Source organism: Electrophorus electricus, chromosome 3 (assembly GCF_041902795.1).
Source record: "Electrophorus electricus isolate QZ-2024a chromosome 3, ASM4190279v1, whole genome shotgun sequence".
Taxonomy (NCBI): Eukaryota; Metazoa; Chordata; class Actinopteri; order Gymnotiformes; family Gymnotidae; genus Electrophorus; species Electrophorus electricus.
In genome coordinates, this window is record NC_137499.1 from 21,828,358 (window position 1) to 21,856,220 (window position 27,863).

General features: G+C 42.2%; 2 protein-coding genes and 1 long non-coding RNA gene across 8 annotated transcripts in view; all 3 read left to right on the forward strand.

The window, feature by feature from the left end:
- The first annotated feature begins 4,213 nt into the window (after positions 1-4,213).
- LOC145653722 (uncharacterized) lies at positions 4,214-4,876 on the forward strand. The gene is made up of 2 exons (XR_014119887.1): positions 4,214-4,505; positions 4,597-4,876. It is a non-coding gene; the product is annotated as an uncharacterized LOC145653722 (long non-coding RNA).
- Positions 4,877-5,734: 858 nt separating this feature from the next.
- On the forward strand, positions 5,735-17,214 carry cacng4a (calcium channel, voltage-dependent, gamma subunit 4a). 2 transcript variants are annotated; one of them, XM_027031143.3, is made up of 4 exons: positions 5,737-6,985; positions 10,369-10,452; positions 12,484-12,624; positions 13,015-17,214. In XM_027031143.3, the coding sequence occupies exons 1-4, from the start codon at positions 6,757-6,759 to the stop codon at positions 13,542-13,544; spliced, it is 984 nt and encodes a 327-aa protein (XP_026886944.1). In that variant the 5' UTR covers positions 5,737-6,756; the 3' UTR covers positions 13,545-17,214. The 2 variants fall into 2 exon arrangements, with proteins under 2 accessions (XP_081566718.1, XP_026886944.1); XM_081710592.1 differs by lacking the exon at positions 12,484-12,624 and having other exon boundaries at positions 5,735-6,985.
- A 1,950-nt stretch (positions 17,215-19,164) lies between these two features.
- The window catches only part of cacng1a (calcium channel, voltage-dependent, gamma subunit 1a), a 40,696-nt gene continuing 31,997 nt past the window's right edge, over positions 19,165-27,863 (forward strand). For 2 of the 5 annotated variants that reach the window (XR_014122656.1, XM_081710593.1), the window contains exons 1-3: positions 19,165-19,622; positions 25,433-25,507; positions 26,956-27,093. Coding sequence is in view for 4 of the 5 variants with exons in the window: in XM_081710593.1 (XP_081566719.1) it covers positions 19,388-19,622; positions 25,433-25,507; positions 26,956-27,093 (448 nt within the window). In the remaining variant the exon portion in view is untranslated. The remainder of the gene's footprint in view (positions 19,623-25,432; positions 25,508-26,955; positions 27,094-27,863) is intronic. The other 3 variants (XM_081710594.1, XM_081710595.1, XM_027031144.3) reach the window with 3 other exon arrangements.

A 27,863-nucleotide genomic window follows, 5' to 3' on the forward strand; every position in this document is an offset into this window, starting at 1 on the left:
TAAACAAGACATTCATAGAAGAACACAGGGCGCAGGCTTATGTGATCATTTGGGATGACACCAATTTCCATCGGAGCGTTGACGTCCGTGAGTGGTTTGACAATGCTAGATTCCCAAATTTCCTGCAACCTTATTCTCCATTTCTCAGCCGTAAGGAGGAATTTTTCTTAGCACAGCAGTGGAAGGTGTATGACAGACATTCACATGAAAGAGAAAACTGACTTGATGCAATGGTGATGGCTTGTAATGATGTCACCTTGGAGTCCTTTAGAGTCCTTCCGTAGGGTCCCTCCTTAGGGTCCTTCTGTAGGGTCCTTCCAGGGGTGGATATGTCAGAGCAATGGACTACATTGTCTACATTGAGTTTATTTTATATGGGTATATTGTCCTGTTTATCAATTCATTCAATTGAAGTATTCAGTTCATAACACCAGAACATCTAGATTTAGATTGATTGACCTAGTGTCAAGAAGGCAGAAGTAGTGTATAGATTTGATACATGTTTGTGTTTTGATGACAAAGTTTCATTGTGAGCAATGTTCACATGGTTTTGATTAAATTGTTTTGACAGTCAGAAATGTATCCTGGAGAATAAAATTGGAGCTCTTAGGATTGTATTTAAGGTTTTGAAAAAAAAGGCAATGTGATTACAGAACATGTGTTTTGGCCTTGGGGAAAAACCTCATTATACACTATATTATACATTTTGGGGTGTGTCAGAATAGTACTCAGAGCTAACAGTTCCATTAGATTTTCTCCATTGCTTTCCCACTTTTCCTGAGCCATGCTTACAGTGATAAAAATCTGTAAATGCATCAACACATCAGTTAAGCCTAGCAGCACGACAGCATATGTCTCTTGCAAAAAAGTCATAATATACTCAGTTTGAAAGAGAAGTTAAAAAAATGTTCTGCTTCCGAATTAATTAACCAACTGGAGGCACCAGAGGGAAATGCCCGTTATTAGAGCATATGTCAAAAACCTTTAAAACTGCGGAAGTACAGCGTCAGTATGACAGGAAGTCTGTTTATCTTGACTGTTGTTAAGTACACATTTCTCTGTAAACATTCGATCACAATAGTGTAAGTGTAAAATGAATACAAACAACTTAAAAAGTGCTTTATTCTGTTTACTGTAAAAAAAAATCTCAGTACTTTTCTTTTGAATTCAGTTTGTCACAGTGTGGCGAACACCCAGCAGGACACACACACACACACACACACACACACACACACACACACACACACACACACACACCGTGTTCCCAATCTCCCTTTTATTGATCATCACCAACACCAGTTTCTCATTCACGCGCTCTTGTACCTGCCAGTCGTCCTGCACGTCGCTCCCCTGCCTGCGCATGCTTCCGCGCGCCGTTCGTCACTGCGTTACTTTAAACGTCTTTTGAGCTTCACGGTTCGAGCTTACTCGTGTTGAGCTCGTTATGGAGAATAAAGACTCTTCTAACTTTTACTCGCCTCTCGCTCCCTCCTTGCTGCCGATATCACGCAGCTGTGTTGACAATGCACTGAAGGAGGGTAATATAAAAAAAAATCACTATATTGTTACATTAATGCACATAACACCACCAGGGTATTGAAATGATTGGAAATCAAAGTAGAATATATTACAGCGACATTAATATTAACATTCCATCCCACCCCTCATGTCATCATTCAAGCAGGTCTGGCCAAAGCATGTCATACACTGCACACCTAAAATAGTTTTGCATGATGTAACACCCTCTACGTGCATCTGCTGTGATGTCCTCGCATGCACTATCCATTGCTTCCTACAGTGATACACTGCCATGAAGTTGATGGGCATAATGCTTTCCGTCTGGAAGCCGAGGAGAATTCCTCTCTGGGGTTGAGGAAAGGGAAGTAAGACGGAAGGAATTCAATCACAATCGTGGGTGCGTAACGTATCATTCCCTGATAAGATTTGCGCAGTGAATGTGAACATCATCCCAGACTACCTCATGTTCTGGTAAGCCATTCCTCTCTGTCTCGCTCTAATTGTCAGCCATGCTAACTCTAGCTTGCTCAACTACCAATGCCAGCAGTTAACGTTGGTTGCAGGGCCCAATGATGTTGGATGTGGGTAATTCGCCCATTCTCTGATATTGCAGCACACATTGTGGTGCTGGCTCCACACCACACTGACACACCATGTACACAGTGGCTTTGCGACCTCCTGACTTCGATCGGGCTGAAGCCCACTTCATCCATCTGCGTCATCTGCAGACTTTCCTTTGCCATCGGCTGCATCATTCTCAACGGTACAGTAAAGAGATCAAGCAGTGCAGAAAACCATTTGCGCACATGCATACACATGAATACTGTATACAAGTGTACCTCACGGTGCCTGTACATGCTGGGATCACAGCTCTTCCGATCTATTGTTATTTCACTCACATGCGACTTTGTAGAGTTGTTTCGTGCTTGCTTGATGTCTCTTGATCACTGTTTTATAGTCAATAAGATGTCTTGGGAATAAGATGTCATGGGAAACTGCACTGTGGAAGTCTGTTAGCATGTTAGCACTGTTTGCTATCGCCATGCTACAGATCTCCTCTCATCTTCTGTCATTAACATGAGGGAGTCGTGGGGTCCTACATAAACAATGAATACAGTGAAGGCATTTTAATTGGACTAGAGTGCATGGCCAGTCACAGTTATAAATGAATTCTGCTCTGCAGTGGCATGAATGATTGCACACCTGTTTTCCGTCTGGAGTGTTTGTATTATTGAAGACACTGAGGTCCGACTAACATTGCGCCAAACCCTCCCTACAGCCGCTGTCACAGTTAAGCCAGGGTTGATTTTATAGTCTACACCTGTAGCCCGTATCACATTTGAGACAACGTTGTGCCTTTTCCTCCCACTGACGCTTCCTCTTCCTCAGTGACCACCCTCTTCCTCTTACCAACCCACCACGTATCTGGACACCTCATTGCCTTTTAATCACGGGCCGTCTTGTCTCGGGTCTGCTTGCTCCGTTTCAAGGCGTATTTAGTAGAGTTCTTTTTCTCTGCTCTGGGTTTTATACATGAGTTTTGGAGTCATAGCTACTGCAGTGAATTGCACCTGTAAGACGCTCCTCACAGCATGCGTGATTGGCTGCTCCAAAGTGTGAGGAAACTGCATCTCATGACTCAACAATAATCTAGTCATTTCCCATAGCATTTCACTCAGTTTTGCCTACTGGCCTATTTACATGCACTACTTAGCAGGTGAAGATTTAGACAATGCCCACAGTGAGCAATGCAAGTGAGAGCAATCAAATTCAACAGAAAAGTTTGGGATCGTCTTGATCAGTTACAAAATGCATCACTATACCAGCTGAGGACAACTGTACTGTGCTTAGTATGTGTTCTTGTGTGAACAAAAAAAAAAAAATGTACCTAATATTGTGACAACTGCACAAATGAAGCGGATATTTCACACAATATAGCAAAACGTAACAAAACACTCATTACCCTTCCACACACACATATATCTTCAACCCCTGCTGGAGAATGCAGTAAATAATAAGTACAGAAAAGACATTTGCAATAAATGAATAGATGGCATACCAGATGGCATACTATCAGTTTCTCATATTTAACTGCGTCATTGTAGGTTCAACTCAAGAACAGTGTGTAAAAAGTCAGTAAAGTCATGTCATTTGTGGTCAGTTGTGAGCATTATACTGAATCAGGCTGTTAGAGCCCTCCTGCAGGCATGCTCAGCTGTCGTTGGACATTCTCTGGCTGGCTCAACGTGTCTCAGAGAAAGTGTGCGCTTACCCTCCCAGGATGGTATGGCTATCATGTCACGGAGTGAGACCTAGATTTGAGTAGAACTAAACTGGTAGAAAACTTGATTTAAAAACACACACTTAATCTACTTATTTATATCTTTTTAAAAGTAGTAGCTTTCTAATGAGGTTTGCAACGTCTTTTCTGCTGAAGGCCTGACAAAATCCTGAAAGGTATTGCTCTAGAGTCTGAGAGATGTTTATGTTATATATGTCTGCCGGGGTGTAAGGCAGTGTAGGGGGTTTCTGGTCTAGGGTCTCCAGGTGGTTTTATGTGTGTGCGACCCTGTGCCTGCCTCCACAGTAAAGCAGCAGAGAAATGCAAAATAGCCAGAGATACTATGACGCTAATTTATATATCTGCAGCCCTATCAAATTGTGTGTTGTTTTTTTTCTCCCAGGGTGGAGCAGCTTGGCTGGGTGAACTATACAGAGGCAGGCTCTGTGTTTAGTCGCAGCTTGGTAGGTACTCTATCAAACCCTAATTAAACACTGGGGAATCGAAACGGGGATTCAAATTCCTTCCCAGAGCTTGTCCTCTCACCACACCCTCTCCGGGATGAAACAAGACGGTGGTGAAATGGTGAAACAAGACACCTGTGCTATATGACACTAGATTATAAATCTCCCAGAGGAGCGGGCACATCCTGAAGACAATTATACGGGCAAAACAGAAAGCCAGGCAGGACCCCGAAGACAAGCAGGTCTTTCGTCAATTTTTTATTTATTTTTTTAATCGCTTAGCTCCTTTGGTTTTGCAGCATCTATTAACACCAGCATGTGTTTCTCCCTAAGGAGCCTATGACAAGAATGTACAGGACGTCACTGTGGCAAGGGAGCAGGAGATGACAGTTTTGGTCCTGAAACCCCTGCCCTGTGTATCTTTCTTCCTGTTCTAACACATCTGACTCAGCACGTGATAATCACCTAAAGGGTGGAAACAGATGTGTTTGATAGAAAGAAAAGATCAGCTGTTATAATGGGGGGTGTGGATCAAAGATGTTTCCATGTTATATCATGTATTATAATAACAGCATGTAAACCATGTTGAGATTATATTTCTCCTTCCAAAGCAGTCTCTACACCCTCTGGGTCAGTTTATCTCAGTTTCTCTCTCTCTCTCTTTCACTGTCTGTATCTACCGCTCTCTCCCTCTCTTGGAGTGGCCTCAAAGCTTCATCGACGTGCTATTATCTTGTGCAGGAACAAAAAAACAGAAAAGTGTTTGTTTTATCAACTGCCTCATTCTACTGCTCAAGCCAATCTAGCTCCCGATCACGACTGAGCTCTTCCTGCAATAACTGCAACAGCTGCGCATAGTCCTCAGATTTTTATCTCTACTTTAATTAATTAGATATCATTAAAGACACAGATACAGGGGGTGGAAGAGGCCTTTGTAAATATATCCACTGGATATATTTACAAATGTCTTCATACATTTTGTAGTAACAGAATTATCCCACACCAGAGAAGACAGTTGTTGGCAGTCAACCTCAAGTGCTTTTCTGCAAAGATGTCCTCTCTGTTCAGGAACCCTAAAGAAGCATAATGTGTCTTGTGCCAATGTTCAGGTCACAAAACGTTTCCCAGTGTTCCACTTTGGTTCATAAGAGCCAAACGACTCGTAAGAGCAGCACAACAACAAGGGGGAGGAAAAAGTGCTGCTCAGTTGGCTTGTTCTCTGTTCGAGTTAAGAGTAATCCTTCGATTTATTCTTCTCACCTTCGTAATGTGCCCGCCCAGGAGAGACCTCAGGACACACGCACCCCCCCCCCCCCCCCCCCCCCCCCAATCCTGCTCTTGACTCTCCTCTCTGGAGAGTTATGGTAATTTCTCATAAAAGATGGGCGTCTATACTGAGGGAAACACACACAGCCTAAAGGCTCTCTTATTTTCTCCAATATTACCACGCAAGAGGCTGCCGCATCCCGCGGGCATTCATGTTAAGAAGGAACATCGCATCTCAGCTGTGTGTGTGTGTGTGCGCGCGTGTGTGTGTGGGCTTATTTGTTTGTGCGGGGCAGCTTTCGCTCCAAGGCTCGGAAGCAGGCCAGGGAACTGCAGGAAACATTGGGCCACTGTGCGAGGGATGGGATTCCGGAAGGAGCCAGACACAGCGGGCTCTGTCTCCTGTCTGCTCCGATTACTCTCCATCCGAACTGGAAGGGCTCTGACAGGAATCTAGCATGCCAGGGGGTCGTGGTGCTCCCATCACTCCACCACTCCACCTGCGTGCACAGCAGGGCTGGTCTGATGGGTTATGACGGTCATATAGAGTTAGCGCGCTCTCTTGCGTGGACAGGACGGCAGTTCTCAGACAGAGGTGCAGCCAACGACCGCCGTGAAGGGAAATGTGCGTTCGGATACGCGCGCAAGACGCGTTACCTTAAATGGACAAACGCACGACTTTTCTTCAAACGTGCAAGGAAAGTTACTTTTTCCGAAAGACAGGCATCGAAATAACGCGCGCACTCAGTGTTTCGCTTAGTTTTTGAGTTTTCCCATGTCACTGCGCGAGCATAAACGCTGCGAGCGGTCCGTCACTGGCTTTGTGCACTTTGGTAACCGTGATACATCCCCCAGTTTGATTGGCTGGTAGACTGGAAGGTGTGGTCTCAGTGGTCTGGAAATATAGCGGGGTTCTGTTGTCGTTCTCAATCGTTTCACTCGACTTCGTGCGCACGGTTTTCAAGAGCTCGTTCGACTGCGTGAAAGTGATGCACCGCGCGACGGACCGGGCCACCAGGCGCCAGCGATGCGAAGTTTGCAGGAGCCGCGGCGGCTCAGTTCTGTTTCTTTCCCCCGGTCCGATCGAAAAGTGCTTTTGAGCCTGACGCACGCAACATGCGTGGCCGGATCTGGACGGACGTCTGCTAGAGGGGCGTGAAGCTCGGGCTCGACTTGCTTTGCGCGCACGGTCCTGCAGCGTGCGTGCCGGATGACCACGAGGGAGCCATGGCCACGTGCAACCGTGGGATTCAGATAGTTCTGACCACGCTGGGCGCGTTCGCGGCTTTCAGCTTGATGACCGTGGCGATCGGAACTGACTACTGGGTGTACGCTCGAGCCTACATCTGCAACGCCACCAACAGCACGACGGAGGAAACAGAAAGCCCTCCGCAGCCCAAAAAGATTAAAGGGGATCTGACGCACTCCGGCCTCTGGAGAATCTGCTGCATTGAAGGTAAGATTACTGAGATTATGTTTTTAAAGACGCAGTATCAGTTTGCAATTGCACGATGAAGTATCCGTCCTCTTTGTGTAGTTTATGTGCTGCAAAGTTTATTAATAATTTTTACATGTGAGTGGTGATGAGCGCGCGTCCGGGGTCTTTGAGTAGTTGGTTGAGCGGTTGATGCAATTGCTCGGCAACTAAAGATTTCAAATTGCTATGGAAACTGTGGAGGGAGCTATAAATTGATAATTGAGCTTTTCTCGTGAATTACGACTGTGCGGGCTTCACTGTGTTTTAAACCACGACTGCCGAGGGCGCGCCTGCGTTTGGGTAGACGGCGGAGTGCGTGCGAGCGACGGCCAGGTTCAGTGGATCTCAACACGCGAGACAAATCTACACACAGCAAAACGCGACGTTGAGTCTCTGCAATAGTACATTCCCTATTTTAAAAATCTCGCAGATAAGAAATGGGAATTTATTTCAAATACATAGTCGGCGCTCTGTGAGACGCTGTAAATGAATAACAACTATCATGCACTTCAGTGGCGCAAAGTGATGGAGTGTCGTCATATGCTTTCAACGTCAACCCAGCATGATTTTCAATTAATAATTCATTTACACTAAGTTAAGATCAGTTGAAGAACCTAGTATCTGTGTTATATTTCCTCTTGTATTCACATAGCAAACCACACTTACATTTTGTCAGAAAATTCCCATTAAGATCAGCAACAGTGGGCAGTGAACTTCTTTGAAAACGGTCACGGACTCAGTCCCGGTGGACAAGTGGTTTCACTGTTACCTCGAACCAGTCACTTAACCCTCAACTGCCCCAGCGAGCCTGTTTATGCAAGCGGTGAATGGATGTGGTTCTGCCTGAACCTGCTAACCACACGCACACTGTTAAAGAGATGAGAGGAGCTGAGATGCTAAAAGCACAAGAAGCAAAAAAAACAACAACAGTCTGCACTGATGTGATGTGACAAAGCAACATGTTCTAATAATGCAGTGCCTGGCCTCCTATGATTAACACCTTGACTGCACAACCCCACCCAGCCCCGACTGTCGGAAGACTGTCCCTTAGTGCTTGATTGAGTCAAAAACAGAGTCTGTGTGTGTCCTATAATAAGAGTACAGCCTCAGATAGCACCAATGCAGGATATAAAGAAATATCCATTTAGTTATCAGTGCGAAAGACGGATTTAATATAGCCAGGTGATAAGAGGGTGTCCAGTGAGGATTGCAGGGGAGATGTGTGCTCTGTGTATTTCTGCTGAGGCTTCTTTTGTATACGTTTTCCCACTTAAATGATTTAAATTGTATTTGTTAGACTGCGGAGTCAGAGGGCCTGCACGTCATCTTTGGTAATAAATGTTTCATCCTTAGTATCTCCTGTCAAATGTGCAGACTACAGCGCACACACACACACACACACACACACACACACACACACACATGCAAACACGCACACACCAACTCGAGCTCCAGTGTATGCACTGGTACACAGATACACACGTGTGTCATGGAGGCTGACTCCAGCAGAGATCACTGAGGTATCTCCTCCTGTTGCACATGAGGAGTATTGAAGGGTAAGATTACAAGCTTGATTTAATCTTTTCAAGGACCCCCCCCCCCCCCCCCCCACACACACACACACACACACACCCCTCTATCCTCCACATTAATGGTTGAAGTACTAGGGCACACTCTCTCTGTTTTCATAAAAGCATCTCACGCTCGTTAGCTTGCGACAGTTGATTAAACACAGAACCCAATTAACAGCATAATGAGATGAACGGCACATCCACCCTCCAAAACAGGGGAAGGAAACAACTCTTTAGAAAACTCTGTTATAATCTGTAATTATTCCAGGGATCTGAGAGAACCAGTCTGAGTTACTTCATAATTCTCTAGCAAGTTTGAGAAGTAAATGAGCATGTCCAGAGATTTATTTATTTATTTATTTTTATTATTATAGAAAATCTCTACACAGTACAATCTCCAGGATTGAATTGGCGCTTAATTATCACTTGCATCCAGTTGCACTTAAGTCACAGTGGAGGTGTTAATTCAACATCAGGGAGTTTAATGTATGTGTATACCTCTGCATGTATTAAGGCTGTGTTGGGAGGTGTGCATGATAAATGTCTTTATTTGCATGTAGAAGAGATCCTGGAGGAAATATCCTAAGGATATTGACATATTAGAATCAGATATTGGATAATACTGAAGTAATGAAAACGATCTTGATGTAATGGTTGTCCAATCTTATAGCTGGCTTTGGCAAAGGCTCAGAAAGAAATCTTTTTAGCTTTCAATATAGACACATAAATGTAGACTATCTTTGCTCAGATGGCATAGATGGCATTATACAATATAGAAACAAGGCACATCAAACGCACAGCTGTTTAAAACGTTAATAAAGTTGAACATATCAGCATTACCTAATTACAAAGCAGTTGTGACAAGTGATGCTTTATCTCTGAGGCTAAATACTATGTCCTATTATGGCATAAGGTTCAGCAATTATCTACAGTTGGGCCATTTTGGACTAAAAATTCCCCCCACCCCACCCCCCAGAATCGTTTATCAAATGAGCACAAATGGTTTTATTTCAGTCTTGTTTTGTTTTCAGTGACCAGTTATACCCCTACTGCCATTGCATTATCATGCACTGACAGAAAGGAGTCATGCAGCATGTGTATGGATATTGCTTAATGATTAGGCCACATAGTAAACAAACCAAACACAAAAGTAAACAAATTTGAATAAAACAACTTCTGTGCTCCTCATTTTGTGGAGATCTAATGGACATGGGCCAGGCTGTTAAAGGCAATGCCGTGTGGAGATCGCCTTTACTAGAACACAAAGTGCTACACTTTGTGCAGTGCAGTTGGGAATAGCAGCCTGAGACCATACTTAAGCAAAGGTATTGTTTCGTTAATGAAATAATGTCTCAAATACAAGAGAAGGTAGCCTGCTAAAAACCACCAAGAGTAAAAATGATAAATTTCAGGCTATATAATACTCACAAAATACTCATAAAATGGCAGTTAACGTTTTAATACAAACAGCGCCAAATAGCATTGGAATTGAAGTCTGTAAATGTCATAAAAGGAAGAGCTGCGCAATATGTATGACTAAAATTTAACTGCATGAACTGAATTTCTTTCATATGAATTTGTACATAAGTATTACAAGTTGAAAATTGTCAAAACGTTCATACTCATATACACGCAGCTGAATAAACGTAGCTAGTCTACTACTCTGCTCCATAGCTCTGAGGCTTTGGGGGAACGAAGCCACCCCTTTACTGGGATCCAGTAAGTATTAGACTGTGTTGAAGCCCGTCGGCATTGGATCTCGGCTACAGTCTCCGATTGCTGTATCCATAGGGATCAACAAGGGCAGCTGTTACCGGATCGATCACTTCCCCGCAGACGCCGACACCGACTTGGACGGCTACGAGTACGTCCTGCGTAAGTCCCCCCGTTATTACTTTGTCATGCCCTTTCATCCCGAATTCTACAACATGTGGTGTTCTGTCTGTTTCAGAAGGGATAAAAAGTGCAGCTTTGCATAATTTTGTGACATTTTGACAGGTTCTGTGCGAGTGGCATCATTCTCATTTTTATCAGATATCCAGTGGGTTTGTGTATTTTCTTGTCTCATGCTTGTTAATTATCTTGAAGATAAAATTAGAGAGTACCCTTATATAGTAATAATTACACTAAATGCCATGGTCTCTTAGTGCCCTCTGTGGGAACAGGTAGTTAAGGTATTGCAGACGTTTGTCCTGTATCTCTGACTAGTGTTGAATGGTCAGCCGTTCCGTACGCCACATGTGGCCAGCAGACGGTGTGGTGCACACGGGGAAAGAACAGTAAGGTATCTCCTCTCTTAACCATCGGTGGAAATGGTTAGACCTAAATTAGAACAACATGAGGAACTTTAATGAGGAAAAATTTTGCTTTGCTTCTTGATATTATTGACTTCTTCTAAACAGTTAGAATAATGAGATTTTTAAAAAATGTCCTTACTTTGCGAAAAATATTTTAGAATCACATTGTTGTAACTAACTGAAATCTCTCACAACTAGAGATAACATGATACCAATGTTTCTGATAGAGTCTTGAATTTGAATATTTTTTCATTAAAAAGCACTGTGGAGCTCTGGCTAAGTTGGTTGGATGAAACTTAGATTGTTGGGATGTGTGTGTGTGTGTGTGAGATGGTTTGTTGGTGCTATATTTTTTTTTTACAGATTTAATGCATAGATATGGCAAATATAAAAACTAAAATGTTTAAAATATTAAAAACATTACATTTTTTAGTTCTATTTACTGTGCTCACCTCCGGAGAGCTCTCTCTCTCTCATGCATGCGTGCGCACACACATACACACACACACACACCTCTGTCTGTCTCTCTGCTCGGTATGGCTGCCTCACCCACTGACTCCTGAAATTTACACTATAGTTTTTTGCATTTTTTTCCTCATTAATGAATGCAGTTGTAATTCGACATGAACTTTATTGACCTGCGATTCTTCTTCTGAATTTCAGTGGTGAATCACTTTTCTTAGCCCCCAAACACACACAGCAGAGAGGCTACCTGTACAGCCAGTCTCTCTTCACTTGATCTCTAGTACAAATGATAACAATTATAAGCTGGTTATTCTTTCTAATAAAACAAAATATATGGACAAAGTTCCAAAAGGGACCAAAAGGGACCTGAAGGTAGTTATTTCTCCCGCTTCTTACTAAGGACGGTGCCTTACTTGTTCGGTTATTCCTCTCCTCTCCGGCTCTGTTTCGGTGTGGTTTCTATTTTGCCCAAGCCCTCCTTTCCCATTTAATTCATGGCCAAACTGGAAACATTTCTTTTTTTTTTTTTTTTAAAGAATGGATTAATTAATAAGTTACTGTTGATCGTGACTTCATGGTCATGAATGATGCTGAGTGGCTAGCTATATTGTGTAATTTAAATGCTCTCGCTAAGAGTAGGATAGGCAGTTCCCTCACACTGGGTGTTCAAAACTACATCACGTTTGTAAGTGCCTTAATATTTGCTTTGAAACATAATAGTTTTAATCATTAATGTGAAGAAAACGCAGCAGTTGACCTTCACAGCTGTGTATAAACCTCAAATTAATGCTTAAATTAACCCAGTTTATATTATGTATATTTATGTGGTGTGCTACTGTACTATTTTCAGGCTGGATTTGTGACAATATTGGATCGGTTTCCTTAGAATGCTCTCCGCCCGATATCTGATCCAGCATATTTTTTTTTTCTTTTTTTGCAAATATCGGCCCAATTCCGATACGTGGTATCAGACCGTCGCTATCCCTACCCGCGCCTTTGCAATCTGTCGTTTGCCGTAACGCACCCGATCAAATTCGTCACGCAAAAAAAAAAAACAACCCACCGAGCACTTCGCGCAACGCAACGCCGAGCCGCGAGGGCACGGAAGCGTCCAGTGACTCCGCCGCTTGTGTGCTGCGTGCAGGGATCGTCCGCGCCTCCAGCCTCTTCCCTATCCTGAGCACCATCCTGCTGCTGGTGGGCGGGCTGTGCGTGGGGGCCGTGCGCATCTACAGCAGACGGAACAACATGCTCTTGAGTGGGAGCATCCTGTTCGTGGCGGCGGGTAAGAGCGGGCGGCCAGGGGGGAGGGCGGGGGCCGCTCAAGCCGCACCTGCTCCTCTGCTCGTGGCTTCTCTGTTGAAACGGTTGTAGTCGGAGTAGTTCAGCTGCGGGTGCAGGCAGGAAGTACCGTGCAGTACCTGCAGCCTGAATAAAGTCTAGAGTCAGTCCTTGTTGATGTTAATAATGTATAGTTTTCTGTATATAATAACCATTACTATAATATTACTATACGATATGATGTACATTATATATTATGTATTATATTACTGTAATATTAGAACATGATTTTTCATCTGGTACTTCAGACAGATAAGTAAAGTATGGTTAAAGTAATGAGTTACAGTTAAATGGTAATTTTATATTTTGTGCTGAAGTCTGGGTCCTTTTTCAGGACTCGCCAACATCATTGGTATCATCGTGTACATTTCCTGCAATATTGGAGATCCCGGTGACAAAAAGGATGACGACAAGAAGAGCCAGTACAGCTACGGCTGGTCCTTCTACTCCGGCGCGTTGTCCTTCATCGTGGCAGAGGCCATTGCCGTCCTCGCTGTGAACATCTACATCGAGAAGAACAAGGAGGAGTACTGCAAACGCCGTGAAATGTTGCTGAATCCCGCACCGTTGTCCATCCCCTCCCCTTATACGCGCATCTCAAGCTATCGCTACCGGAGACGGCCGTCCTGCTCCACCGAGCCGTCCCGGGACCCCTCGCCCGTCGGTCGCAAGGCACCCCTGTCCTCCACGCTGCCCCTGAGCGAGATCTCGATGTACACGCTGGGGCGGGAGCATCCGCTGAGGCCGGCCGGCGTTCTGGGCCCCTACAGCTCCGACCAGGAGTCGCTTAGCTTCCTGCAAGTGCACAACTGCTTCCCGAAAGACTTGAAAGAAAGTGTTAACCGGAGGACCACACCGGTGTGAACCTCCGCAAGGTGGCCACCTCTCGCAGCGACGCTTGGAAGAATGATTCCATAGTTCCATTTTGGAAAGCTAAACAGCAGGCATTTTGTAGCCGATTTACATATCCGAAGCCCGTTTCCCCAGTTGAGAGCTGTATTGTGAAAAGATGCTTGGTTAACATTGTAGCATTACTTGAGCCATATCTGGCTTTGAGGGGCTTCATACTGTATATTCCACTCTGACCAGTCAAAGTAGCAATACTTTTATGATGCACTGAATTTTGAAATGTTAAGCCTTTGTCCGAGTATTGATCAATTATGGTTTTCTTAACCTTCCTTTTTACTTTGAGCAATGTACAGTGTAGTGGCAATATGTATGACTTGGAAACAACAAAGTTAAAAGGAGACATCTGAAAGGTGCTATTTCAGTCAATCTGAGAGCAGTTCTGAATGACTGCCCAGCAGGTATTGGGTCCTGACACTGTTTGATCTAATATCTAGAAAAAAAGCCATTTTGAACAACTGTGATTTGAACCACTGCCGTATTGCTCGCTTCTGACGTTTACATTTCGAATCCAAGAGAATCTGAGCCCTGAAGAAAAGTCCTAAAACATATAACAGGCCTAATGCTAACTGCACGATCATGGACTTCATGCTCAGGGAAGTTAATAACAGCTGTTGGGTTGAAGGATCGTGGCTACAATAAGGGAGTTTTTATAACCTTGCAACCACTTTCCTTTGATTCCGGTATTGGAGTACTCTTAAATCCGTGGGGCCCCTCGCCTAAGCAGCCCCTTTAAACTTCTGTTCCTGATCCATAAACAAGCTCTTTAACTTCAGCCCTGTGGTGAACCAGTTTTTGGCACATATGGTGTAGCACTCAAGCCCATGAGTAATTCGCTCCGGTTGTGTTGTGCAGAGCTCACGGAACGTCCCTGAGCTGCTCGTCCCGGTAGGAGAAAGCATTTGGTTAATGAAGCAAGCTTGATTGCCTTATAGTATACAGGGTCCATTCAGCGAAACTACAAACACGCATTACAGAATCTGTGGGGTGGTGGAGTTCCGAGCACAGCACTGAGGCCGCTGCCGAATTCCCAAATGTTCAAAGACGTCTGTCTGGTGTTCTGTCGATTTGTCCTACCTTGTCGAAATGTCCTACCATAGCGCATATTTATAGATCCTATCTATCGATCCGTGCTAACTTGTCGGAATATAATACCATAAGTGTTCTTTTCTACTTTTTCTCCATTACTTCTGTGACCTTATTGGAAAATTTAACCAACCCAAATAATCCTATGGGTAGCAGAGTTTGACAATATAAATACCTGTTTAACAAATGCTATTCACATAAAACTAAGACAATTTGATGGGCTAAATCAGAAATGGCACTTGATTTGATTAAAGATGAGACAGTTTGATATGTTAAATCACTCTATCAAAGCATGCTCTCAGTGTTAAAACTGTAGGTAAGACAGTTTTGAAGGCTAAATCACAATATCAGAATATGTGCCTAGTGTTTAATATTAGAGATAGGACAATTTGAAATAACATAAGACATTTAAAAAATGAAACTTTTTTTTTTACAGATGTAATTACAGTCATCGATTATTATTATAATAGGTGTTAGGGTATTGATGGGTGTTAGGTGTGATCAGTGTTGAATATGTTGGTTGGTGTTTGGTGTGGTCAGTGTTGGATATGTTGGTGGGTGCTTGGTGTCATCTGCGTCTTGCTGCAGGATAGACTGTGAGGGTTGTGTAATGTAACGGTTATGACACCATCACACTATATGCATGCAGAATTTATCTGAGTGTTTAATTGTATTTCAGTTTAATAATTTGCTAAAAATGTCAACAACAACAAAAAAAGATCTTCAAACTATTTATCGTGACCGTGGTGTTTTTACTTGTAAAAAACGTCACAGATCACAGTAAAATGTCACAGTACAAAGTAGCAAGTCTTTGATATGTTGGGAGCTAGTGGAGGAAAAAACATTTGAGTCCAGATGTTGTCTTTGATCACATGGGTCTGTTAAATTCAGCACACTTGACATAATGAACATAATGACTCAAACCAGGTATTAGATGCTAACTACAGAGAACACTTGACTGCCTAGAGGAGATGTTTGAAAATGGTTAAATGATCTGACATGCATGAAATCAATGCTTCTTAGAATAAATACTAATACGATTAATAGAGTGTTTTCTAAGTAAATAACTTGGATAAAAGGTTTTTTTTCCCTTCTAATTTTCTCAGGGGCCTAAAACATTTACACAGTACAGTGCATGTATATGTATGCATATATGAGAGAGAGAGAGAGAGAGTTAAGTTGAAATCTGGAGGGATATCTACAAAGATTTAGCCTCTGTGGCTTATACCTTCATATGTGTGATTCCTCAGACAATAAACGTGTGTGTACTGTCTAATTTTTTTTCCTTTTCTCTAAAGAAAACTAATTTTTAAAAAGGAAATAGAAGTACTGCTCATTAAAACAACCGAGATGCTATTATATGATCATATATTAATTTTAAAGACACAGTTAACTAAAACTACTACATAATGTGAAATAAATCAGTTCATTGCACCTTATCTACAAACATATAGTGGAATCGTGCGCGCTGGTGCTTACAGGTGGGTAAGGGAAAACTAGCCCAGACCCCCAACCAGGCACTGGAGACTTGGACTTGCCATACACACTTCAGTGTTGAGTTAATATGTATTAAGTTGAGTTAATATAACATATTAGACGAAAGTCTGAATTTAGACTAAAACAATTTGACGTTACAAAACACAACAGCCTGCTAATTAGAAATAGAGATGACAAGACCACTTCCGAGTTTGTTTGGAATTGCACACTTTCTGAACACTAGAAGAAAAAAATGACAACGTTAAGCCGAGTTTACATAATGTGCCTGACGACGTCTGAAGTAATATTAAATTACAAAGTATTACCTTGTACCAATGATGAGAACAAAACAACCGATTCAAATCGTGGGGCAAAATTCCCAAGTGGCATGTATTTATGCACGCCCGCTAATCCGCGGGGTCCTAATGGCGTTGGGCGCGTGGATAAGAACCCCGGGTAGGGCAGCTCGAGGGGTAGAATAACATGTGAGAGCACCACGTCTCTTAAAAACACTTTTACAAAGTCATTATTAAGGTAATAACGTCTGGCAGTAGACGGACATGGCGCTAACAGTCCAGGATGAAGAATGGCAGTCACTGAAGGCGGTTCGTTATCATGTCTTATTGCTGTGATCAATCAAACACGGACACTTGCTTCTCCGTGGACCTTATGAAGTCGTCTCATAACATTACCAGAGGAAATGTGTATTCCCAGCAGACTATTGTCATGGCAACAGTTAACAAACACAAAGTGAATTATGCTCCGATGCAATCTGTCTTACTGCTGAGACTAAACAATGACAAACAGCGTCTTGTTTTCAGTCTCTCAGTAGCAGAAATGCTAAATCTTTTAATGGTTTTAGTAAAAACACACCATCGTGCATACCTGTAATTTAGCACCATGCTTTATGTTAATCTAACACATCTGCAGTGCGTATTTGTGAAAAAGTAAGAGTCTACCTGCGTGTTATTTGTCTGCTGTCTCTGACTGTAGTTCTCCTCAATAAAAGACACTACGTTGATGTTGTACCTGTAGTTCTCCTCAATAAAAGATAAGATGTTGATGAGATGTTTTACCTGAACTACCTGACTGTTGCACTCTCCATCGTGCAGGCGCAACATCAACGGGATAACATTAGAACAAAAAGAGCAAACACACACACACACACACACACTCTCACACACACACACACACACACACACACACACACACACACACACACACACACACACACACACACACACACACACACACGTGACCGTAACCGTGTCGGCTATAACATGCACCAAAACGTCTCACGATCGCAGGGAAGCATCGCATCAAACGGGTTAATTTTATTTATTTATTTTATTATTGTGGGTTTTTGTCATTTACTTCATTCGCATTAACACAGATAACACAGCTAAAATTTCCCGTGGATTTTCTATTATCTTATATTCTTCGTTGAGCATTTCATCGCATAAAAGAAACAAGCACGAAGTAATGAGATAAACCACATATTTCAGAAGTGTTAAAGCGTTTTGCTAGGTTATAGACCTTCTTATTGTTCTTATTATCTTATTTTTATTGCCCCCCCCCCAAACACACACATAGCCTAGGGCCACTAAAGGGGGTGTAATCCGGCCCTGCTGAGTACAAAAGCTCCGTGACGGGACTCTCCGTGCTGGGAGTGCACATGCACACAGCCGCCCGTGCCCTGATTGGATGGGAACGTTGGGTTAGTTCTTCTCTCACCTTTCAGTACAACAAAGTGTACCGTATGCTAGGACATGGGCACAAAACCGACTCCAAACTGGCAAACTGACACTTCTCCAAGCGTCTGTTAATGTTATGTTGTGTTTTTCTATTGCTTCTGATATTTCTATTATACACCCTTTAACCAAAAGCACTACACGTTCCACTTAATCATATAACAATCACTTGAGTGCTAATGTGCTAAAAAGCATATGGATCAGTAGTAATCATATACTGTATGCAAAGGATCTGGGTGGGGGCGGTGGGGCTGGTGTTACTGAAGACAAGAAGCCAGCATACAGCATGCTAACATAGTTTTCCCAGAACTGTGAGTTCTTGACACACCCCGACAAATGTACAAAAGTATTTTCAAACCCCCAAAATACATTTAACAAGTAGATTCAATTCTTCTGCTGTGTGCCTGGAGTTGCACAACAACAACAACAACAACAAAAAAAACTCTACATAAAAGCCTGAGGTGTCAAATGAGCTCCGGCTGAGGTAAAGTTTCTCCTGCAGGGTTCGATTTAAATTCAGCACATCTCTGCTGGAGCTAATTCAGCCCAGCAGGTTTTACTGTGCGCAGAATCAAAAGTCACAGGGTTCCTGTCGGCCTGGTCATAATTCCACAGGGAATGTAATGTCAAAATAGCTAATTTCAATGGGCTCAGTTTAAAGGGGCTATAAAAGCCACTTGGGACATTGTCCACATTCTGGACATAGAGCAAATAGAAGGTTTAAGTATATTTATCTTGAAATGTGATATTTGAAACCTCCAGTTTCAAAAAATGGAAACTTTCTATGCATCCCAACTTTACTTTTGATTTTACTGAGCAAAAACGTAATATAAGAAATATTAACATATGCACAAACTAACTGATCACAGAATTTAAGAAGAATAAAAAAGAATTTTTTAAAAAATGAAAGAAGAAAGTTTTTACTTTTTTTCCCCCCTCCGATTCTGCAAAAAGTCTAAAAACACAAATGTCAATGAAAAATCATTGTATGACCACTGTCAAGATTTTGAGTAACTGAGCCCTGATTAGATCACATTTTCAGTTTTTCAGCTTTTATTAACCTTCATCTCAGCTTGATACATGCAGCAACACCCCTGTCTACACATGTGAAACCTGATAGCTGGATGGCCCCACAGCGCGACTCACCACACATTTATAGAAGCTTAGTTTGCCTGCCACTGCCCCTCCCCCCGAAACACAGGTGGATAAGTCCATTTGGTCATCAACTTTTCCTGATGTACCTCAGCAGCTGCAGGCTGATCCATAGCCCCACTCCGTCAGGGGGGTAGAGACCTACCAAATCTAGGTCACTGCCATTCGGCTGTCAGACCTCAAACACAGAGCTGTACAGATCTTATCCAAGTCAAGACCTCCATCAGGACCTCCAACCTGCCTAGACTCTCCCCTACCCAGAGCGTCGGCTGGGTGGACCGGCACACGGGGGTTTGTTTTATCGATCGTTCCCCCGACACACACCCTCAGGGCACCATGCAAAAGGCCACAAAGGTGATGATCACATCTGTGGTGATTTTGGTGGGCATGTGCTGTATGCTCACCGCCGTGGTGACGGACCACTGGGCCGTGCTGAGCCCGAAGGTGGAGGCTGTCAACACCACGTGTGAGGCGGCCCACTTCGGTTTATGGAAGCTCTGTAAGAAGTACATCTACATAGATGACGAGGACGTGGTGGGGCACGTGTGTGGACCCCTCAGCCTGCCGGGAGGTGAGTGTGGACAATGAAGGTTGCTGTCGTAGGTTTATCAGAAACATGTGGCATGAAGTGAGCTGAGCAAGAGTAAGTTAGTAAAAAAAGAAATGTTTACTTTCATCTATTGAATAAGTGAAAAAAAAGTAATTTGGGGTGTCCACATGGCATTGTGCATGTTTTCCAAACTCATATAAAGATTAAAAAGTACAAATGACTTGAGTCTCATTATGTTTTCTGTTTCTTAGTTTAATAATAAATACTATCAGTACTTTAATCTCGATATTGTATTTGTCTGAGCCTGTGGTTTGTTGAGTTCAAGAATCGAGAGCAGTCTATTATTTAGGTCAGTTACTCAATCTGTAGTTAATGGAGCTGCAAACATCTCCGCAATGTGGTGGCATGATCTTTCCTGCAGCCATGATGTACCAAACTTCCTTGTGCTAGAGCAGGCAGTCGTGCCTGTCTGGGCGGCCTACAGCCAAGACCATCACATTAGCACATCCATGCAGTGTTCGACTCAGGATTCTAAGCATGCATGCTGCATCGCCATTGCTGCTATACACGGTGCCTCACAATGTATACTGTAATGTCAACATCAAGCGACATTCTGCTCAAGCTAATACTGCTCTCTGTCAATATATGTACACGCTAAAGGAATTAACACGTGGCTCGTGTTTCAACACCACAGGTTATCTGCGAACTCCAGTAATATACCGCCAGAGTTAAGTAAGCTTAAATAGGGGTGAATCCATTGATCATATCTCATGCTCGGCTGTTCTCCACTGCCATTTAAACCTATAAGCACACAACTAGAAGTCCATCTGACAGGCGAGGCAATACTCGGGGCTATTCTTATAACCCAGGGCTTCAGTACCTGGACCTACATTAGATACTGTAAACGCACACCAAATGCGACAACGTTCACTAAGTTAATCCATTTGTCTGCTTAGTCGATATATTTATGAATATGAATAGAAATATGAATATAATACATCAAGATAGAAATGTTGAATGAGCTGCAAACAACGTGTTGAGAGGCCGCTCACTAATTCATTTGTGCATGTTTTTATTCCTTTAATACAAAGTCAGAAGGTGTTGACACAATATTGTCACAACTGCTGATGATCTAAATAATGCAGGACATTATTCTGGCTTGGCACAGCACTTAATCAGCCAGGCTGGTTGACTTAACATAAAAAAGCTAGTACACAGAGCAGTGCACGTTGTTTAGCCCAGGAGTTTCAAACCACAGCATGTTTCTGCCATGCTCAGTGTCTCAGACTACCTGAATTATAATGCAACTCTCCTGAGTGTAGGACTCAGTCTTTAACCCTGGTATGTTAAAGTTGTACATTAGTTACTCACTGGAATTCAGTTTAGAGGTTTTCCTCATAGGTTTAAAAGTATGGTTCTCAGAAATCATCTTTAATTTGCAAAAATAAAAATTGGATAATCTAAACTAATTTTTTTTGCAGGTTCACATCTAAAACATTTTCATTAACTCTGTTATAAACATTGGAGTTCTTTAACTGTCTAAGGACTGTCACGTAGCCAGCAATGAAAAAGTAGATGAAAGTATGACAGAATATGACAGTGAAGCTTCTCCTACAATGACCTTATTTGAAAGGCTCATTGATATGACCCTTGTCACTGAGTTCTTAGCATGTCATTAGTCAGACATCACTTCCTCATACTAAACATTATTATTTCCTGCATACTGTAAAAAACAGAGTATTAATAGCTAATTGCTAAAAGATGTATAAAAGTGAAAACAACTTATAGCAATTTAAAAAGCTTTGCATGTGATAAACTGAAGAAACACCCCCTCACATTCTACTGAATCAGAAAAATCAAAAGACAGGGAGGGTGATTCCTCCTGTCATAGGAAATCCCCACATATACGCATCCCTCCCTTCAGAACCACTCTGACAATGAATTGTTTCCGGGAGTCGTGGCAGAATTCATTGACAGCTGGAGTCACAAATCCAAGGCTGCGTCCAGGTCTAAATTAGGAGCTTCTAATATTTCAAGCTGACCATCAAAAGGTTGTGGGGGCCAACTAAAACACACCCTGGTCTGCACTGCAACTATCTGCACCGTATGGGTAATGGACAGAGCTGGTACATCTTGAGTGAATCATACACACTTACTACTAATGTCAGTTGGCATGTCCGGATTGTTTAAAACTTTCTCACCCTAAAACTAGCCAATAGATTAAAAAATTAATCTGTAGTGTATCCTAGTGAAACTACAGTCATTGTGAGGAATTGGCTAGACATGGCCTCATGTAGCCAAATATTTTCTCCTATTCTTCCAGTTTCTGAACTGCTTGGTCAAGACCATAGGGGAGCCGGGTAAAAATAATAGGTATACATTCTAAATGCACAGATTAATTTGAACCAGTGGTTTTATGTCCAAGCGTTTTCATTTGAAGTTCAGTGTGGTGTTGCCCAAACAGCTCCTGCCTGTTGGAGTTCCACACATTCCATGTTGAGGAATCAGGACACCTGCCTGTTGGATTGTATAATGGCAGCTATGTATGAAATGTTCAGAGAGAGAAATCCCCTTCAAACAGGTGTGGGACACTGATCTAAAGCGCCAGTTGCTCTAAAAATTATTTACATGTTGGCGGTCAGTTAAGATGGAAGGTGACATAATAAGGCCCGTTTCGTTTTCATGATACACTCAAGTGTAATGTTAACTTATCTCCTCTTAAACTTCACTTAGTTATAAAGTTGCTATGGAGAGTTAGTATTACAACACGTGTGATATATCTCAGAAGTACAACACAAGTATTATTGAATTTCTGCCAGCTGTTATAATATGACTAGGCTACTAGCCAATATTATGAGATTATGATAATTGTGTTTCTGTGTGAATCTAATTTAATTGATTAAAACAGGCCAGGGAATTCCCCTGTGAAAAAAGACTGTCCAAAAACACATTCAGAAAATAACTCAAGCAGTTATTTAATGGATAATGAATCCAACCCAAATTGTCCTGCAGGCCAGTGTTTCTTTAACCAATTTGCAGGATGCACCTTTTACTCCACGTTTTAGCCCTAACCTACCAGTAAACCTAGCAGGTATGCAGTCTTCTTAAGGATTTGGTTCCTGTATATCAGGTTTTGGGAAAGAACAACAATGAGGAGTGTCTGTTGGACATATGGTTAGAGCAGTTATGGAGATAATAATCTAATAATCTAGACCTAACCTAATCTATCAAATCTAGAACTGAGGGACTGTCCTGTGATGTGGAAGGATTCTGGATGGATATGCTAATCACTTCTGTTTTGTATATTTTACAAATTTCAGTGTCAGCCATTTAATATGTGACATGTATCAGGATACATTGTGAAAGCAACCAACCTCCACTCTTCTGCAGTACCATAACTGTTTTACTGACATGATAGTATGCTTGCATGTGTATACAAGACAGCAATAAAACCAAGAGGCCAGTGAAAGACAAATTTAGGCTATGTGAATAGCAGCTGCCCAGTGTTAGAAGGCGAGAATGATTTGAGAAAGCTCAAACTTTTGGTCACATGCTGAGAGACAGCTACGCCTGAGCATAACAGCCTACCTCCAGCTGGCACCAGCTCAATAGCTGGATGCAGTTTCAATATTGTTCAATGCAGAGTTGGTGCTGGCCCGGTGTGGGCTCACTATTGGCCCAGTGTAGCTTGGCCCACTATCGGTCCAAGGTGGTCCCATTGCAGGCCCAGGGGTAGGTTTTTCTTTTGCTCCAGTGCAGACTGAGGTTTGGCCTAGTGCATGTGTTCCTGGGATTGGCTCTGAGTTGGCAGAGTACAGACCCTTTGCTAGCCCAGTGCGTCTCCATGGAGATTACCCAAATGGCCAGCTGAGGGCGGGGGGGGGGGGGGGGGTTTGCTGTAGATTGGGCCAGAGAAACATTAGCAGCATGCCAGCGAATTTGGCATCTGAAAGAGTGATAGTCTAAGGGTAGTAAGAGCTTAGATTCAAACTGGTACAAAGTGATATTAATCTCATGCTCAGCAACTGAAATGAATTGATTTGAATTGGAGTGAAATGGAAAAGTAGCTGGTAAAGACTGCAGAACATTTATCAGTAGCATACAAGACTCGATGCTATTTCAGGTGAGGCTGAAGTAGGCTTGTTTGGCATTCATGCTTTATGAACTATTGTTTCTCCCTGACTGTGACTGGGTTGGATGCAGAAAGTGGTGGTCGACCATACAGCTGACTATGGGCATTGACTTCAAATGGTCATATTCTCAAGTTTGCTGTTTTTTTTCCATGCAGTCTTTGTTGCTGCTTTTGATGGTTGGTTGTGTAGCATTTTGCTCTCTGATGAGGAACACTTGTATTACACATCCACATACGACAGCCCTGGTTGTGTGAGGAAATTGGCATTATAGATTATTTTCAGTTTTAAACTTAAACTTAAACAGAAAGCTAACTTTCCCTCTGTGCGCTATTCCACAATGACAAACTCCGAAAACACTGAAGTTTCTTGAGAACTAGGCTAACACCGTGGAAAAGCCCAGAAGATGTTTCACTTAGGAAACATCTTACTTCTATTTGTAGGCCTTCTCATAACAGAAGAAATGAATATCAATGAAACTTGGCTCACAGATAGCAGACAGGGGCCTGTGTCCGCTGTTCAAATGCATGTTCTATTTTTAGTTCAACTCATAGAACAGGACATGGGTGCCATTTCGATCTCATTCATGCGGAAAATCCACTGCCAAGTCTCCTCATGCAGAAAAAAAACCTTCATAAAGAGCTTTAAATGCACTCTCTGCCCCTGAGAGAGTGTGATGTGTATAGTCGCTTTGTAACAAGAAGCTGATCAACACGGGCAGTGACTGAGCTGAGTAAAAAAAAGTGCAGCATTTTCACCAAATACGCCACTGCTCTGCATCGCCAGGCAGGTGATGCTTCATGGACCTGAGAAAGTAGGATTTTGTAAGAGAACCTTTAAGGATGGCATTTGAAATGGTTCCTAATATCATGGGCCATTTATCTTGGGAGATGTCCTTACTACGAAAAAAAAAAGCAAAAGGATCATTGCCTGGGTTTTGTAAACAATATGAGGAAGGAAAAAAACATCAGAGAATCACCCACTTGTGGTGATGTATAATATTATTAATGATTTGACAGAGAATAGTAGGAGGAACCTTTGCATTCCAAGTGGTAAAGATGTTATATCAACACAAGGTCTCCTAGGACTACCTGATTAGTCATCTGATTTAAAAGGATGGTGCAACAAACCCCTCTCATCTACATAGATCAGATTCATAGCATGGAACACTGTGGTTCCAGAGGCTTGGCTTTAGCGGTTATGATCAGACTTCAGTGCTGTTTTTATGGATCAACATTTTAAACAAATGAATACTGGTAGATTCAAAGTTTCTTTTTCCCAGTGGTGGTGTCAGAGACTCACCACCCTGTGCTGTGTCATGTTTCTCAGTATGCACACACCTGAATCAACAGATGAGCTCATGGTTGTGGCCTTCTCAACAGAAAAGCTGCCATCCCATCTGGTGATTGGATTCCCAGGAGCAGTATTAAGAAACAACAGACAAAAAGACAATGCCGCACCATTACCTTGAATCTTGATCATGCAATGCGGGGTTTATCCAAATGATCTAGAATCATTTGATTTGGTTCTCTTCTTGGTCAAAACGCTGTGTGGTGATTGTTAATTAATTAAGCAAGTTAAAAACAGCAGCACAAATGAAGGACATACCCAGATTTTGGTTTTCCTCCGTGCATTCAAGGGGCTACAATTCACAAATGACCCAACTTAATTAATAACTCCCCTCATTTTTTTTCCTCACAGATGTCAACTGTTCCTACTTCCGACACTTTACTCCTGGAGAGGACTCTGAGATTTTTGACGTTAAAACACAGAGAGGTAAGGGGATTTGTTTGGTGTAGTGCAGTTCACTTAACATCTTTATGTTCTTGCTCACATCTGTGCAGAATAGCAATGTTGTGAATGACCACACAGACACAGACAGACAGATACACAACTTCAGGACACCTGACAACACAGTGTATATCTGCATATGCACTTCTGGTAATGTGAATGTACTTACAGTATGTTCAGGCTCTTATAGAATGTGTGTGATGGGTCTGACCCCAGTAGTATGCACACCATTCTGTCTGCTTCATGAGTGCACGCTCCATACAGCTGAGCATGCAGTAAGAGGACTCCAAGAGGACCCTGAGAGGAGGGCCATCACACAGGAATGCTAGGAAATAGATGAGGACAAACTAGAGAATGGAGACCAATCCAAGTTTCACGACAATCCACCTTAAATCACTACAATTACACCATTGTTGTGCTTCATGAAATATACTATGCAGAGAACTTTTTTTTATTGAAGAAGCAAAGCAGACTAAGGCAAAACGATAGCTCCGTGATGAACGCAGCATGGTGATGTTAGCCATGGGCACTTCACAAACACTAAGGTAGGGAATTTTAATGGTAGTACTAAAGTTTCTGTGTGCCAACTGCAAATCCATTTTGCATCGACGAAGAACAAACTGGATCGTCTGCGCGTCCGTAAACAGCAGCTTTGCCCAATCTTTCTCTTTGTCCCGGCGGCCGCCTTCCCTGTATCCTCTCAATCGTGTAAAAAAGGCCAGACTGGTGTTAAGACATGGCCTAGAGGGCAGCAGCTGGGCATTTGCCACCCGTCTGTCATCCTCCACCTGTCTGGGCAGTCTTACGGCATCTCTGTTGTCTGCGGCCCCCCCAGCATGCTAGAAGACCACCCGCCCTTTTCTTTTCCACCCTTGGGCCACACACTTCATGCTATATTTTATATGACTGACTAAAGTCATAAAATAATTCTGATCTAGCTTCAGGAATTGTATTGAAACTTGATTTATTCCACATGAGGTCCAGCAGACAATCCCAGGATACACTGATAAGTTACATAACCAGGCAAAATAATGAAAGTTTATTCTGAAACTAATATTAACATGTTCCCCTAGAAGCTGCACACATAAAAACTTATGTTCTGATGGACAACTGGTAACTGGCCATTGAGCTCATTATTTGGATACTTAAATTTTGAGTAATTTAATTAACTTTAGGCACATATCAAAATGTAATGGCCTTTATAATTTAACACATGGGAAAAAAAATTGAATAGCATTACTCTTTCAAAATGTTCAACATTTCAAGTTTTGGCAATGTAAATAGTACAATCTCAATGGTGCCTCAGCTTCTCATACAGACGTGCAGTCTTGGGAGTATCTTGGCTGTGTCTTAGCTGCCGTTAAGTTTTACAGATGATTATTCAACTAAAAGACTCTTTCTCATTAATAATATGGACTCCCCTTTCTTTCCAGAATATAATATCTCAGCAGCAGCCATTGCTGTTTTCAGCCTGGTATTCATGATCCTGGGAACCATGTGCATGCTGGGATCCTTCAGGAAAGACAAAGACTTCCTCCACAAACCTGCTGGAATGTTTTACGCATTTTCCGGTAAGGCAAGGACATTTTTCATGTCTGCATATCTTTTCATACCAAAGGTCTCAACAGAAAATATTAGCCATAAAAATGTTACACAGAACCACATTTCCACATGTGTGGAAAGCGTATTAGAAAGAGTTCTATACTTTAAAGTTCTCCCAGGCTCCATCTGATCTGTAAAGCACTTATCTGTAAAGGAAAGATCTGTAAAGGAATTATCTGAAAATAAATTATCTGAAAATAAATTATTTTGAATCCAAGGAGGTCATGCATGACCACAGATCACTAACTAATAAAACACTTTATTTGTAGAGCTCCTTTTTAAAGACAGAAAATAGAGAAAACAAATAAGCATACTAAAGCTTCTTACATTTAATACCTCAGGAACGCATTTGCAAAGAATGAAAAAGAAACAGAAAGTTAAATATAACTAATTTAAGAATAAAGTTCATTTAAAAAATACAAGGAAAAATCTAAAGAGACATTAAAAGAATGAATCCTTTTAAAATAAAAGACAATGTTAAAACCATATTTCTGCCATTCAACGAAATAAAAATGCAAGTGCCTTGAGCAAAACAAAGTGCATAGTTAATGTAATGCGGGGAGGCAGAGCAGGATGCAGGGGCGAATTGCATGAAACAGGACAAAAGGTTGATTCACACAAAATATCAAACATAGCGCTCAGGCACGTGTAAGATTAAACACATACAATATTCACACTTAAAAGGCTTATATACACTATCAAACACTAACAATACAAAATGAGGAGCAGGTGTGGAACA